The 15,924-nt window shown below is 33.1% G+C and overlaps 1 protein-coding gene across 2 annotated transcripts in view; it reads right to left on the reverse strand.

The window, feature by feature from the left end:
* The window catches only part of LOC118205142 (P protein-like), a 175,424-nt gene that overhangs the window by 6,239 nt on the left and 153,261 nt on the right, over window positions 1–15,924 (reverse strand). For both annotated transcript variants that reach the window (XM_085818218.1, XM_085818217.1), the window contains exon 18: window positions 6,799–6,892. In XM_085818218.1, the coding sequence (XP_085674344.1) occupies window positions 6,799–6,892 (94 nt within the window). The remainder of the gene's footprint in view (window positions 1–6,798; window positions 6,893–15,924) is intronic.

Here is a 15,924-nt window from a genome sequence, read left to right on the forward strand (position 1 = left end):
GCCGAATCCCAATATGAATTTCATCAATTCTAAATGCTTCTTACATATCTTCTGTGACGCAAGCAAATTAGCGAATGATGCCTGTATATCATTAAGAACAGAAGAAAATGAAGTTTTCTTGAGTCTTAGCAAAATTGGATTTTAACCTTTGAAGGAGATCATTTTACCGCGGTTGCGCTTCTGGATGTAAGATTATATCAGTCGGCTGTTTATAACTTGAATAGTAGAAATAAGAAAACTTACTTTTAATTAAATTCTTGGCGTGGCGTGGTTAAAAAAACGAAATAATTGGTCTCTTTTTGTAGGAATCAGAGTTAAAGGGATTCAAGATTAGCAAAGCGCGGTATTGAAAGCATATAACCAGACATCTTAAATCCTGCTGATTTATGACCAGAAGAATGCTATCCATTGAAACTTCTAAAATCTCAATGGTGGACAGGACTTGAATTTCTGAAAAAGTTGGCTTTCAAATTATCTTTGTTCAAATATGGAAGGAATTGACAGAAGAACGATGTCGAACTATCATTTCGGTGAAGAATTCAATGGTTCATTTTAGCTAAATCTGCATTCAGATTTTTTAAAAATTGATTATATGAGCTATTGCTTGGATGCTAAGATTTTGACCAACTTACCTGAAAAAAGAAAATCGTTAGAATAATATAGATGTTAAAGAATTCGAGAAAGAAAAAAATAATTTTCCTTTATACAGAAAGATGCTTTTGATAAAGAATGAAGAAAGACTGATTTGAAAAATCTTCAAGTCTCCGTTGATGAAAAGGGAATTTTGAGTATGACATCTTGAGTTTTCGATTTTGTGGATTTATAGAAATACGCATATTTATAGAAATACACATTCCCTATAGTGTTACCTTCAAAAAATGTAATTGTGAAAAAATGATTGAGAAATAAAACATAGAGCATAAAAATGCTGGAACACAAACACATCTAATGATTCTGAGAGAAAAGTTTGGCTTATAAAAGATAGCATAACAGTTACGATCTGTGGCAAAAAGATGTGTCACATGCCAAAGAAACATATTGTAGGCCTTACAAGTACGTATTCCTCCTTTGCTTGACGACAGAAAGAAAATGCTGAAAACGTTCCAAGTGACAGAAGACGATTTAGCCAGCGCAGGTTTCTTGAGAGAGAACTTATAGCCTCGGATACCTTGAAAATAGATTGTTGGATATGTTCACCTTGAAATATATTCACTTCCTTGAGCTGCAACATTTTTACAGGTGCGTTTAAACTTCGAGTGGAACCTTTTTTGGAGAGGTGAAGTCTTATACTTGGACACCGGTTCGCAGTTTGTTGGTTTTATTATAGTTGGAGCTATGAACCAACTGGCGTAGACTGACATTGAAAAGGAATGAACCTTAATGAAAGTAAAATGTAAATTTAATCCTTCCTCAGCGTCGTGGTTGGGAGTATTTCGGGAGAGTTTAGTAAGAAATTTATAGAACCTTCTTCGAAAGAACTTGAGGCAGTCCTGTTTAGGATATGAAGAGTTTCTAACCCTTCTGTGCGAATGTGAAAATTTAATGAAGAACAGACCCCTGACTTACATCTTTAAGACCCTCTATGTTGTTACAAAGCTGAACTGGTAGCAATATGATTTAGATGAAATTCATTCTGTGAGTATAATAAAAAGAGGGAAATATTGAGAATGAGTTAGAGAAGGACTTCAAAATCTTTTTAAGAAGAAATATCTAAGCTTTCTTCGAAACACTGACAGACCAGAAAGGAATAATTAAAGTGAATAGCATTGTTCTTATCGGAAATGATAACAAGAAACGCAGATGTAGACTAGTCTACATCTGCGTTTGTAGATGATGTAGTAGATGCGTTTATAGATGATGTCCGCAGATGTAGATTCTAGTCTGGATGTAGACTAGTATACGTGAAGTGATTATCAGTAAATATGCTACCACGCGTCTTGAGAAGCTGGAAACATCTTCTGGAGTTGTACTTAGGCCAATTCAGCACCTCTTTCCTCTTGAACTAGACACTAACTCGAAAATACATCCTTTTACAACGATTAATGTAAGAAACTAGATTTCTCAAGCAAAACAAAACGATCAAAAAACTGTATCTACAACCATCAAAGAACAGGGGTTAGACTTTTAGGAAAAATCGTCTATCTAGAGAAGTGCGTCCTCGACAAATACTGAACTTATAAACTAACTTAGTAATTTAGAATTTTATAAAATTTACCTACAATTTAAATCTTTGAAAACTTTATTTGAAGTTTAAACTAAGTTGTATTTACTAATTCAGAAGTCAAACAACAAAAATCAGCGTTATATTTGCAAATTTTTTCACAGGACTAGTTTCGATGGTTTTACCGAACCACCATCTTCAGCTGCAAAACCGCAAATGAACAAGATAGGAAATAATGATTAGATAAGATAAGAAAGCCTGGACAAGAATAAGCAAGTGGCGCCATCTGTTGGCGAAACCAGAACTAAAACATAATTTCTCTAAAAGCTGAAGGCAAATTTGGATTGGAATTAGGATCGTTAACTAGAATAGAAAGATTTTTATGAATGTGAAATGCCTCTAGAAAATCCAGTTCTCCAATGGAAGATGTTTTTTGAATAATTTTAGCAGCAGAAAAAGCAGCAGCTGATTTTTGTTGTTTGACTTCTGAATTAGTATTTATTCAGCGTGTTATTGTGTCTTAATTAAATTCTATTTATTTTGCAAAATTCCCATTTTGCAAGGTGGGGAGATTGTTGAAAATGAATACTAATTGTATCGGTTTAAATTTACCTTTTGTATAATGGTAATTAATGCCCGAGATCCGTAGTAGAGTCACAGATGCTAACCGATGTTTATTCGGTCTCAAGGAATACTTGAAGTCTAACTTCACTAACAGAAAAACGAAGATTTTAATTTACAAAAGCTTAATCAGACCCATTCTTACATACTCTGCTGAGACCTGGGTAATGACAGAAAAAGCTAAAAGTATCATTTCTGTCTTTGAGAGAAAGATTTTTGAGAAGTATTTTTAGTGGCATAAAATGTAATGATATCTGGAGAAGAAGAATTAACTCTGAACGCTATCAATCCTTTAAAGAAATAGATATAGTAAATGTATATAAGGGTTCAGAGAATTAAATGGGCAGGACACCTGGGCAAAGGATGAAATCGGGTAACTAAGAAGATTTTCTCGGCCAGACCATTCGGCAGCCGAAAAAGAGGGTGACCTAAACTTGTGGCTCGACTGTTTGGAAACAGACTTAAGAATTTTTAAAATAACCAATTAAATGTCCATGGCGAGGGATAGAAGAGCTTGGAATTCAATTCTGAGGAAGCCAAGGGCACATCCTGGGATGTCTGGCCATTGAAGAAGAAGAAGAAGAATGGTGAGGAAAATACTGTTTAGTTATAATATTATGGCAATCGGATAAAGATGTGAGCCTGTTCTAACTATGTTTCATGTGTGCTTTTTTAGCCAAACACTTACCGAAGTGGAAATTTATTATTTTAGGGCCATTTCGATACAGTAATTTCCATTGAATAATCAAAATTTCGCTGTGTGTGTGTGTGTGAGGGGGGAAATATTCTCTAACATGAACTATTCTGGACTTGATGTAGTTTATTACATCCTAGTAATGCCAGTCTACTAAAGTGTAATAAGATAATTACGCAACATATAATACTACCAACAGAATAATGGTACATTAAAATTAGAATACAAATTTTACATTAAAATATTTAGAACTTAGTCTTATATACATGAAACAAAAAGCGGATATTATGTTTAAGAGAATAAGAAAAAGTCCATAATCATCTTTCAGATTGAGTAGATACTGCAGATTTGTTACACTCTTGGAAAATAATATTAAAAAAAAAACTGGTTACACAGTTGGAAAATGATATTTGAAAAAAAAATTAAACCAAAAAAGAAATATTTGTATGAAGCAATCAAATATGCATTTATCAGCTATGAAGAAGCGCTTCGATACTTCGTTTTAAAAAATATCAGCGTGCCTAAAAATAGACTTTTGTAGCAATAATACATAATTATAATTTGTAGTTTAAAAAATTATCAACAGATAGCAGCACTATTCATGAAGAACTGGAAGTGTTCACTTGGATGAAACATTTAAAGCCGTTTCAGTTACGCTAATGATATACTCCAAAAAATCTGTCAGGCTTTAAAGATGTTTATCAAAACTAATGAGAAAAATTGGCGAGGGGTCTATTTTTTGTATTCTTAAATGGCTTTTAATAAAAGAAATTAGAATCAGTTTTGCTATTTGCATGATTCAGCGGGATAGATTCTGAGTGCGCTATGCTACATGCAAAGTAAAGAGAATGCCTCTACCGATAATTGATATTGTTATTCAAAACAAATCTTTTCCATAATAATTTTACTTTAAAAGTTATCATGTGCATATTTTTAACGGCTGTAGTGTAGAATTGGGTGCACCTTCGATTAGCGACAATATTTTGTAAAATTTTGGCGATGAAATCGTATTTCTGGTTACCATGATAGTGTAACTTTGCTTTAGCCTCCTTTTTTTTTTAAATAAAAATAGATGTGTACGTGGACAAATTTAAACAGTGCGCAATGCCTAGTTTGTGCAATTCTGGGATGTTTTTTTAAGTGAAAACAGATCGATGTGTACATGGACACAGAGTTTATGCAATTCTTTGACTTCTTATTTTGGTTTCGTGTAGCGGCCATCTTGAAATTGTGTCTTCCTGGCGCCGATCTTGGCGTCAAAAAAGAATCGCCAAAAAACAAGGGGCACCCAATTGTAAACTTTTACCTTTTTAACTTTAGGCCAAAGAGGCAATCAACCTAAGCAATCTGTCTGCCATGTGAAGACACGGATTCTTTAGGTTCAAAGATAACACGATAAGAAGCGGCAGATATCGATGAGAAGGGGGCGTAACATCGTTTCAAAGTCTAAGCACCAAAACATGAAATGTTATTGACACTGTCAAAACCAGTTTTCTCGCTTTAGTGCATGTACTTTCAGTTTTGTAGCATCTTATGCAATATTTAATTTAATGAATTTTTTAAACTGTCAAATGACTATGAGTTTGCGATAAACATGCACACACAAAAGGCCTTAGACATGATTATGTATTAATATCATGACTGTCGTGCGGTATATTTTTTGTATTACATTAATCTATGTCCATTCTAAATTTCATTAAAATATGTCCGTCGTTTCTAGAGATTACGAAACAAATGTTAGTATTCTTTTAATTTTGAACGAATATTATTTTGTATTGCTAGATAATGACATGAAAACGGATGTAAAAACATTAACCCTAAAGAATATTTTTGTTTCACTGGTACGAAATATAAAATTTCAATTTTTTAAAAATAATCCAGTAAAGGGGTCTAAGATATTACAGGGAATGAATCGATAGTACATCACTGATATAATTTCCCATTAAAATAAAGATGAGAATTTTACACTCGGCTTCATACCGTAGCAGTGTTTCACCATAGCAGCATTTTTATTTTGACGGCTGTGGTCGTTTTTAAAATTTTTTTTTAATTTTTAAAGCAAATATTTTTTCTTGTGTGTCACTAGAACACAGATTTTTTTTTCTGATTACAATCTTAATAAAAGAATGAAATTGATCTTGAAAAAATTGCTGAATTTTTATCAGATAATATTTCCATGCTTAGCATTATTTTGATACATTTTATATATATATATATATATCAATTTCGATTATACGTTTCTGAAAAACTCGTTCTTACATGACTATCTTAGTATGGAATATTTTTCCTTGTTCAATCATATAAACACAGCATGCCCCTCTTTCACGTGCATTTATGAAATTCAAAACGCAACTATATATTTATACTATACTAATAAAATCTCATTTATGAAGCTTTATATTTTAATCCTTTTGGAATGTTATAGGCGAGCGGCTGGGTCATATTTTTATAACACAGGTTAGGCTTATGGGATTATAAAGAGTTTAGAGAGTTTTTGGTGCTACTTTGGTAGACGGTTGAACGGATTTTGGCGATTTTTCTTTTGGCGAGTAATACGACTTGCCAAAAGAAAAATCGCCATTGCTGGACAGTTGCATTAAAAATTAAACGTATTTTAAAGTATTTAAATTTAGTGTTTTTTAATGTTTTTAATTCGATATTCAATTTAAGTAATATTTTAATCTAATTAAACGTTGGCACAATGTTTTTATAGCGGTGTTTTTATTCTCTTCTTTGCTATATGAAAGTAATAATAACCTTACTTTAGTATTTTATACTCATAGTAAATGCATTTATTTACACTTGCCTGCATTCTTAAAAAACGACATTTTCAACAAAAAGATTAATCAATTACTTTTAACGATATTTATTTTTTTCAAGTTTCGAATACTTTACTATGCGTAAAAACAGCGTATTTCAAGATGGCTGACGTTTGTAAAAACCGCGCCAACAATTGCGCCAACGTAAATCGCCAAAAATCCGTGCAACCGTCTATCAAAGTAGCACCGAGTTTTTCAGTCCAAAAATGTATTCATTTATAATATAAGTGTCCTCATGCACGTACGTATCTTTGAAAAAAAAATGTTAGGTGAAAAACATGTCATGTTCCTGAAAGATGTATTTGTCTGTGGATTGAGACAATTCAAATTTAACTCAAATTTAATTTAAAAAACATACTACCAGAAATACGTCTATGTGCAGACACGACCAATGGCTGAGAATGTAAAGGACAGGTAAGACGTTTGTGGAATCGATGTATGTGAGAACTATGCAACAAGAACAGAAAATATTAATTAAACTGTTGCACAGAGAAATAAATTACCTCCTAGGCAAGCTCCTAATGCTAACGCATATACAAGTGGTTGAAGTGGTAATTTCATTTCCGCATTGTTAGCTATATCGGTTACGACTTGGATCTGGGAAAAAAAAAATAATGTTATTAGGAAAACAGTAAAACTTTATAAAATATTACAAAAATTTTACAGAACATCAAAACTATTATTTGCTCGTGTAATAATGATAAAATCAAGATATTTATCTTAATCTTGTTTCACGGACGTAAATATGCGTTTCCATTTATTTAGTTTAAGAATAAAGATAAAAGACGATTTCCTAATAATTTTTGAGACACTTAAATAATAACATCATAAAGGTGAAGCATTATTTCATTATGTTTTATAAAAATTTTACATTTTTATAATGAACAAGTTTGAAGAAATAGCATAAATTTTATTCCTCCACTATTTCTTTGTTGTAAAATAAAGAATAATAATTTTTCTTAGAATGTGATATCAAATTTATTTTTCAGTTCTACTGTTTATAGTTGTTAAATACGTGGTGGAAATGAAATTAAAAGCCCATATTGAATACAGCCTTCTTTGAGGTGATGAAGACGAAAATAATTAGTAATGAGTGCTGCCTGCATGTTTGTCAATAACCGCTGCTATACGCTGCGGCATTGGGTGAAAGAAGCTTTGGATGTGTTAATGGATGTTCGATGAGCAATATATCTGGAGAACGGGAAGGGCCAGGATAACAATGCAATATAGTGCGTCAAGATGATGGCTTAAACACTGCGTGCAATATACACTGGTGTGCAAAAATTAAGGACGAAGTCGAAAAATTAGCATATCAGCTGAACGAAGAGGCAGAGCGGACAGAAAGACCAATCAGGAGATTAAGTAAGGTGATGTACGGTAGCACATGCGCAGATATGCAGGTAGACGTAATGGGGTAGTGTCTGAGTAGTATAAAGCAAGTTGTCATTGTAAGATCAGTATTTCTGGCAAAGAGATTGCACGCCGTATAGCAGTTAAAATCACACCGAGTTGCTGCCTCAGCGAGAAATGGCGAATAATCAATCTGTTAGACGACATCTGGATGCTTTTACCCGAGGTCGAATCATTGGGAAGTTGGAGGAAGGCCGCAGTGTGACAAGTGTGGTTGCAGAGTTCGGAATTGCTCACAGCATCGTTTCACGACTTTGGAGACAATTTCAAACTACAGGAACAGCTATCCTGGGGTTTAGTAGTGGTCGTTCATGAGGAACCACACTCGCAGATGACCGGTATATTGCCTTAGAGGCCAAAAGAAACAGGCGGCAGACAGCGGGAGAAATCGCTAGACACACGACACAGGCGACTGGACGACCGATATCGCGTTTTACTGTGGCAAGAAGACTGCACGGTGGTGGTCTGTTTGCACGACGCCCTGTACGGTGTGTATTTCTAACGCTTGCCCATCGGAGAAGGCGTTCTCTGTGGTGCCGGGAACACCGGAATTGGAGAGACAATGAATGGGGACGAGTACTCTTTACAGATGAGAGCAGATTCAGTCTGAGTAGCGATTCTCATCGCATACTCATCTGGAGAGAGCGGGGAAGCCGCAATCATCCCTCGAACATCATTGAAAGGGACAGGTATGGAGGTGACGGTGTTCTCGTTTGGGGAGGCATCATGCTTAGTAGTCGTACAGACCTTCACATCTTCGACGCAGGTTCAGAGATTCTTCTTCCATATGTGCGTCTTTTTAGGGGCGCTATGGGTCCGCAGTTCCTTTTTATGGACGACAATGCGCCATGTCATCGCATAGTCGCTGCCGAACAGCTCTTAGAGAGTGAGGATATTGAACGTATGGATTGGCCGGCACGATCTCCGGATCTCAATCCCATCGAGCATGTATGGGATTTTCTAGGCAGACGCTTGGCAGCTCGTACCTTACCACCAGTAACGATTCCGGAGCTTCGATTGGCGCTGCAAAACGAATGGGCAGCAATGCCTCAACAACTCATTGACACCCTCATTCTCAGCATGGGCAGACGCTGTGAAACCTGCCTAGCAGTCAGGGGAGATCATATACCCTATTAAAGACCGGATGTTTCTTGCTGGACACCCATCACAGGGATGTTTCGGCCTTTAGTCGCCTTGCGGTCCATGCTACTTTTTCAATAAAGCTTCTTTTTATCCCTCTGATTTCTCTTTTAGTAAGTGTTGCTTACATTACTCATGTCCTTACGTATTGGGGATCTTACGGTATTAAATTTGGAAAGCTTTTGTACAAAGTTATATTGAAAAAATCGTCTCGTCCTTAATTTTTGCACACCAGTGTATGTACGCGCAATTGTCCTGTTCAAATGGAACTACAAGTAAGCCCTGAATATAATTAAGGAGAGCACACTGCAAAGCCTCATAGATACGTATTGCGTTGGCTGGTAAAGTGTGCTGATAATGCATACTAGGAGGTGCAGGAATGGAAACAATGCCACCCCATAACATAACAACGGGTGCAGAACCAATATGAAATGCATAACATTTGGATGTCCATCTCCGCCCTTTAGCTCACTTTTTGAAACGCCATTGGATTAATGTTAAAGGTAAGCGAAGCAAAGGACGACTAGCGAACAATCCATTGTGCTGTAAATGACATCGACTTATTCAGGCAGACAAAGATTGTTGTGTTACAGACTGCATTCTTTGTGATATGGTTGTGAATGTGGTAGTGTGATCCACCAGTGCCATGCGCACAATATGCCTATCTTCCCGTGGAGTGGTGATTGAAATTGTACGTGGCCTTGAGTCTTTCCCTTCTGCATACACCGATTCGATGTTCTCATGACTGTTGCTTGGCTATGTCTGACATGACCACCGATTTCTTGGAAGGATAATCCGCAATTTCTGTATGCAATGACTCTGCCTTGGTGGAACTCAGAAACGTGTTCAGATGATGCTTGTGTTTTTCAATGAGCCATGCACACACAAAAAATATCACAAGAAAAATTCACATTATTCAAAGCGACAATCTTTCTTCCCTTTAATATACGGATTGCAAGGAGCGCTGCAGTCATCCATGATGTGCACATGCACTGAAACCATAATCATCTGCATATTCCATTGAGTAACGATGAAAGTTTTATGTTCTTTGGTGATGATTATCACGCTCATTAATATTTTCATGGTGTTTCATTTTAGATGGTCAGCAGTTTAATTCTGACTTAATATAATTTGAAAGTATTGTTAAATATTTAATAATTTAACAGCTATTTAATTACACTATTAGTATTTAATAAAAATTAATTCTGTATTTAAACAGTGCTACAAACAAACATCTTCATAGCATGATATTTAGTGTGTCAAAGAAGGCGCATTATATTGTATTTTCATCTTTAATTCATAGAAAACATTTATTACCCAATGAGTAAGACGCATTCTGTAAGACGAACTTATAAATATTACATTTCCTTTTTTCATGTATATAACGCATATTCGTGTATTTAATGTACATAAATATTGAGCTCCAGAATAAATTAAAAAATGCATGGTATTAATTTCTCAAAGCCAGAAAACTATTCATTTACAATTATTCAACTGTAGACTAATTTGAAAAATGTTTTGTTTCTTAAAAATGCATTAAATCGCTACGATATCCATTCAGGTTTTTTTTAAACAAATTCTGGGATGAGGCTATTTTTCCTAAACATTTTCTGAGATATTTTTTTAAACATTATTCTGAAATGCCAGACAAAAGCTGTTTGTATTAAGGCTATAAAAGGAAACCCTAAAGTATTCTATGCTTTCGATAAAGTTCCGTTGCGAGCAAAATACCGTTTTGGGTAAACAGAAAGAATGAAAGATTTGAAAGGCTTTTCGAAAACTTCGCTGATAATCGAATTGTAACCTGGCAGAATATTGTATTGCCTGCAAGATTTCCATTGAAATTTGGTAAATAGAAAACCAGTTATCACCGTCACAAATGCCATACGAAAATAGAAAATGGCAGTTTTCTGAGACATAGCCAAATTCAATTCAAACCAAGTCCAGACATCTGGATTTATCCGAGGAAGTGAAAATAATAACAAAAAGTACATCCTAAGGATATTTTCTAAAAACACATTTTAGAATCTTTAGGAGTTAAACTAACTGTGACGTTTTCCACTCATTTCCATCTAGGTAATTTTTCTTGCGACTTCTGCACACAAGAGAAGAGAGAAAATTCTATCTCCAATTTCATCAGAGGTTAGGAATCAAATTTTAATGTAAGATAAGAAATAATAGTTTTCTTTCAAAACTCATTTAATTATTTTCTGGATTTACTGCCTTATATTAGTTGAGTGCTTTTCCATTTATTTCTAATAAGGTGAAGTGGAGTAAGTGCAGACTGGTTTTGTAAAGTTGGAATTTAAACCTCTGTATTTTCAGTTTGGTATGTAAATACTTAACGTTGTCGGTATCAAACGTTTTGCACAGTTATTGCTCTTTAATTAGTATTAACTACGATTCTAAGCACATTTTCCTTTCGATAGGATACTGTACAAAATGTCAATTTCTCGGCACTTTCCCCGAAAAAGGGACAAGAGTAAATGAGTTAAAAATGCTTCTAAACCTTGTTGAACCTAGTTATTACTGCTCACTCGTTTTACTAATGTTCGAGTTTGTCATTTAGTTTGTACATTTATACGTAAAGCGTACAACTGGGCGAGACCAGAATTATTAACAAGCCTGCAATCAAATGCTTGGTTGATTTAAGCGAGGAAAACAAGCTCTTTCCTGCGCGATATCCGTGCCGAATAACTCCTAAATTACTACATACTAGCTACAGAAATTTCCTCATATTATAATAAAAATAACCGGCATATGCACTTCTCCGTTAACGAACTTTACCTTAGATAGCCCACCAGCGGCCGAGCGGTGAAATCGCTGAATACTGGTAGTTCAGTCCGAGGTTCGAATCCCGCGAACGGGCTGGCTGCATGGACGTTGGTGTAGCGTGTATACGAGCCAATTTCCCTCAAAACGTCCTCCACAAAGCCACCCTATCCTCAGGCAGATAGCCGTCTAGGCTTTGCGATAATCAAATAAACCAAACAACCTTAGATGAAAACAGTGTTCTTGAACTAAAACAACTCAGGTAACACATAAAACTATAGGCTTCTTTTCTGTGAAATCTGTACTACCTTCAGAAAGATAAATGTTGAAGACCTTTGGAAATGCATTAACGTTGAGAGTTTTTTTACATGAGAAATGAGAAGAAAACCGTTATTTCATTATAATTTTACTCATAAAAGCAGATTGTAATTCATTATTTTAGGTAACAGTAAATTATTTTAAATAGTGTTTAATTATTTTAAATAGTGTTTAATTATTTTAAATAGTGTTTAATTATTTTAAATACAAACTTTGTGGTTCGCAAAGTGCTAAAAAATCTTTCGAATTTTGATTTGACTAACAAAGCCCAGATCAGTTGAACGGAACCAGAAGGTTCCGCGGAATGCGATTTTAAGACTAATTTAAATCAGGTTTGCCTTCTCTTGAAATAAGAGATTATTGTTATAAATTAAAAACTATTAAAAATGGTGACTAAATGCTATTAACAATTATTGTATCCATCCGAGATGAAAGATCTTAAATATAATGCTAATAAATATTTTACCTGCTAGAAATATCTTTATTCATGCGCTTACATTTTTAATTATAATTAAACATCTAAAACTAGCAAAATCAGTTTCGTGTCTATAACTGAATATGGCTGATTTTTGTAAGTTTTCATTTAGTTTACTCATAGGTTCACTGTAGCAGGAATTTTATCGTCAAATTTTAAGCTATCGAATCCAAATTTCATACACAAACTGTTTGCCGATAACAAAGAAATGAGGTGAAGCCAATGTTTTTCAAAATTCGATTTAGATGTTTTTATTTAAAGTGAAACGAGTTTTTGTACATATCTTAGTTAAACGAACAAACTAAGCGTATCAGAATTTTACTGTTTGCACAATCAAATACAGGACAAAAATCTTTTAAATAAAACTTCTATAAAAACTGTAAATTTTCTGAATTTTTAGCAAATTTTTGGAAATCGTTTCATTTTTGAGACTCTTTATGGCTTATAATTTTAAAGTTCCAACATTGTACAATATATCACGTATAAAGTTTTCAATTTTTTTACAGGTTATAAAAATTTTAAGCCCTCTTTTAAAACAAGAATAATAAAAAATACTAATTTTCTACATTTTGTTTAAAAATTGCGCTGCAGTCTGAAGCAGACGGGGGGAAAACATTCTGAATTTTCCACCTTGGCGCACTTAATGAAGAACTGGAGATATTCATTTTCTCATTTTAACTTCAAGCAGAATGCTTTTTAAATAGCATTATTATTGCATCCAATTTCCAAAACTGAGTATTCAAAGTGTTTTCTTCAGTCTCTGAATGACATTCACTTATTTTTCTGTATTTAATAATATTATTTATTGCTTGAATTTTAATACTGCCTAGAATTTTCATCATTATTAACGTATAATTGAAACTAAAAAATAAAGTATACTTAAAAAGGTTTTTATAAGCTTTTATTAAAATTGGACATCATAATGCACCAAAAATTTATCATATAGTTTAATGGTATTAATATATTAAATAATTTTATTTACATAATTCATTTAGTTATTTTTGTGAATAATAAAAACATGGGGCGCCTAAATAACGAAGTTTATTAATTCAATTGCATTGTCAATTGAAATGTTAATTTAATTCAAAATTGTCAGTTTAATGACAAAATTCAGTTCAGTTTCAAAATTGTCTGTTTAAATTTATTAATCCAAATGCATCATTTTCTTAAATTTTCTATTAATTTAATTGCATTGTCAAATGTATAAACCATTATTTTTTATTTTCATGAATGCTTCAGGTTTTTATTATTAGCGATATAAAATGGGATCTAAATTCCATAAATAAAATTATTTAATCAGTTTGTTACGATTACATCAATTTTATTAAAAGTTACATTTTGAGCTAAACTTACTTTTCTATCGATTCTTAACTTCAACTTACCACTTCCGCCAGAACGTAGTTTTAGAATCACGTCTAAATACATAATGAGGAAGAGAGGTATTTAACCCCAAACTTCCTCTGTCTTAGCGAGAGATATACCAGGTATTCTGGCTGCACGCGTCCGCTTTTTTAGGCTACTCTCTCAAAGGCTATTATCACGATCGGCCGTACTTCAGGACCTTGATAGCTTCTCAGTCTATTAACGATAAGGGACCAACTCTGTTAGAATTTTGATAGCTTCGGCTATATCTCTTTAGTTAAGATTAGTTTAGTTTAATTCTTAGTCTCTTAAGTTCAAGCCTAAGTGTCGGCTTTATTGTACTACTCCAAGACAGAGTTTTGTTAAACTTTAATTGGAATAATTAAAGGGATATTTAACCCTTATTATTGTTTCCTGTACACAAACTCAAGTGATTATTCGCTTGCTAGTTCTTAAGGTTCTTCACTTTCAGCTGCAACTTAAAAATACACAGTGAAGAATCTTACAAGTTATACCCATTAAACAATGCGGTAAGTTTTTTTTCTTCTTTTAGCGCATTACTTATCATATCCATTTTAAAGAAAATCATGTATAAAATCTTTTTTTTTAAATTAAATTTTGTTTTTAACATCCAAAGCAAACTATGGCAAATAAAAGCATTCAAACATTTGCCCAGCATGAAATAAGTAAAATAAAGGCTGAATTAAATTTTGTAATAAAAAGCATAATTTATTTGAGAAATGCTTTGATTAAAAAAAGTCTCTTGGGCCACAAAAATTTTAATAAGTAAACATTGAAAAATCAGCAAAAAAGTAAAGGAACGTTTATTTTAGAATCATATTTTTCTTGTCTTCTAAAATTCTAAGAGAAAGGTAAGACAGAGTTAACAAGAAAACAAGAAAATGATTCTAAAATTGCTGGATCTTTAATGGATATCAAAGTGACTATTTATTCAATGGAAGAAGTTAATTTCATAGAAAGTGAACAATCTTTCGGAATAAAATTAAAAGAAATATTCAAAGGAATTAATTTACTAATAACAAAAAATTATTCTAAAAATTTGCAAATAAGATGAATCCAATATTTTTGTTCTATTAAAGCAATCAACTTTATTCCAACTTTAAAATAATGAACTCAACTTTAAATTAATGATTTCTATGAGGGCACGATTTTTTAATCCAGCATACTTTATTCATATTATTAAGAAAATTATGGTAAGATAACAGAAGATATAGATTTCATAACTACAAACAACGGTTTCTGCCGTTTCATCTAGTTTACTCACAGGTTCATTTAGTTTACTCATAAGTGCTTTTAAGGAAACCCATATGCCTATGCGGTAAAGCGCTTTAAGTCTATCTGCATACAAGAAGAGATATTGTCGTAGACGATATCGCTTTCAAAGAAGACTTCTCTTGCCAATTTTTATTTTCCATCTTTTAAGCAGTCATCGATGAATTTGTAAATAGCAGTCACTTGAAATAATCGAAGTTAGCTTTGATTCCTGACATGTTTTTGCTTTTTCTTTCATTCTCTACCTACCCATGTGAGAAATAAAAGCTTGTAAATTCACGCGAGTTTATTTTTCCATCTTTTAAGAAGCCTTTGATGGACTTGTAAATTCATGTATGTTTCCATCTTTTAAGCAATCTTCGATGGATTTGTAAATAGCAGTCACTTGAAGTCATCGAAGTTAGCTTTTATTCCTGACATGTTTTTATTTTCTCTATCTATCCATGTGAGTGATAAAAGCCTGTAAATTCATGTGAAAGAAAATTTGTATTTATCATATTATTAAGATTTTTATGCATTTATGCAGATTAATTTCTTAATAATTAAAAAAATTAAAACTGATTTTAAGAGCAATGTGTTTTTGATAATATATATCTAGGGAAAATATATTGATGGTCTTTATTAAGCATAAACTAACACTAAATTACTGTTAAATGAAGTTATTAAATAATTAATTTATCATTAAATTGGATTCTTTAAAATTTAAAGTAACCAGAAATCCAAGGAATATTAAATGAGTAATTGATTTCAGGGAAAAAGTAATTACAGTCGAGTTTTTTTTTTTTTTGCAAGTATCTTTTTGGTATAATTTTGAAGTCATTGGATGCTGGATTTTTCACTGTGAACATGCATGTGCATT

The sequence above is a fragment of the Stegodyphus dumicola genome, chromosome 6 (assembly GCF_044657685.1).
Source record: "Stegodyphus dumicola isolate Sdum_Otavi_A_Nest chromosome 6, ASM4465768v1".
NCBI lineage: Eukaryota > Metazoa > Arthropoda > Arachnida > Araneae > Eresidae > Stegodyphus > Stegodyphus dumicola.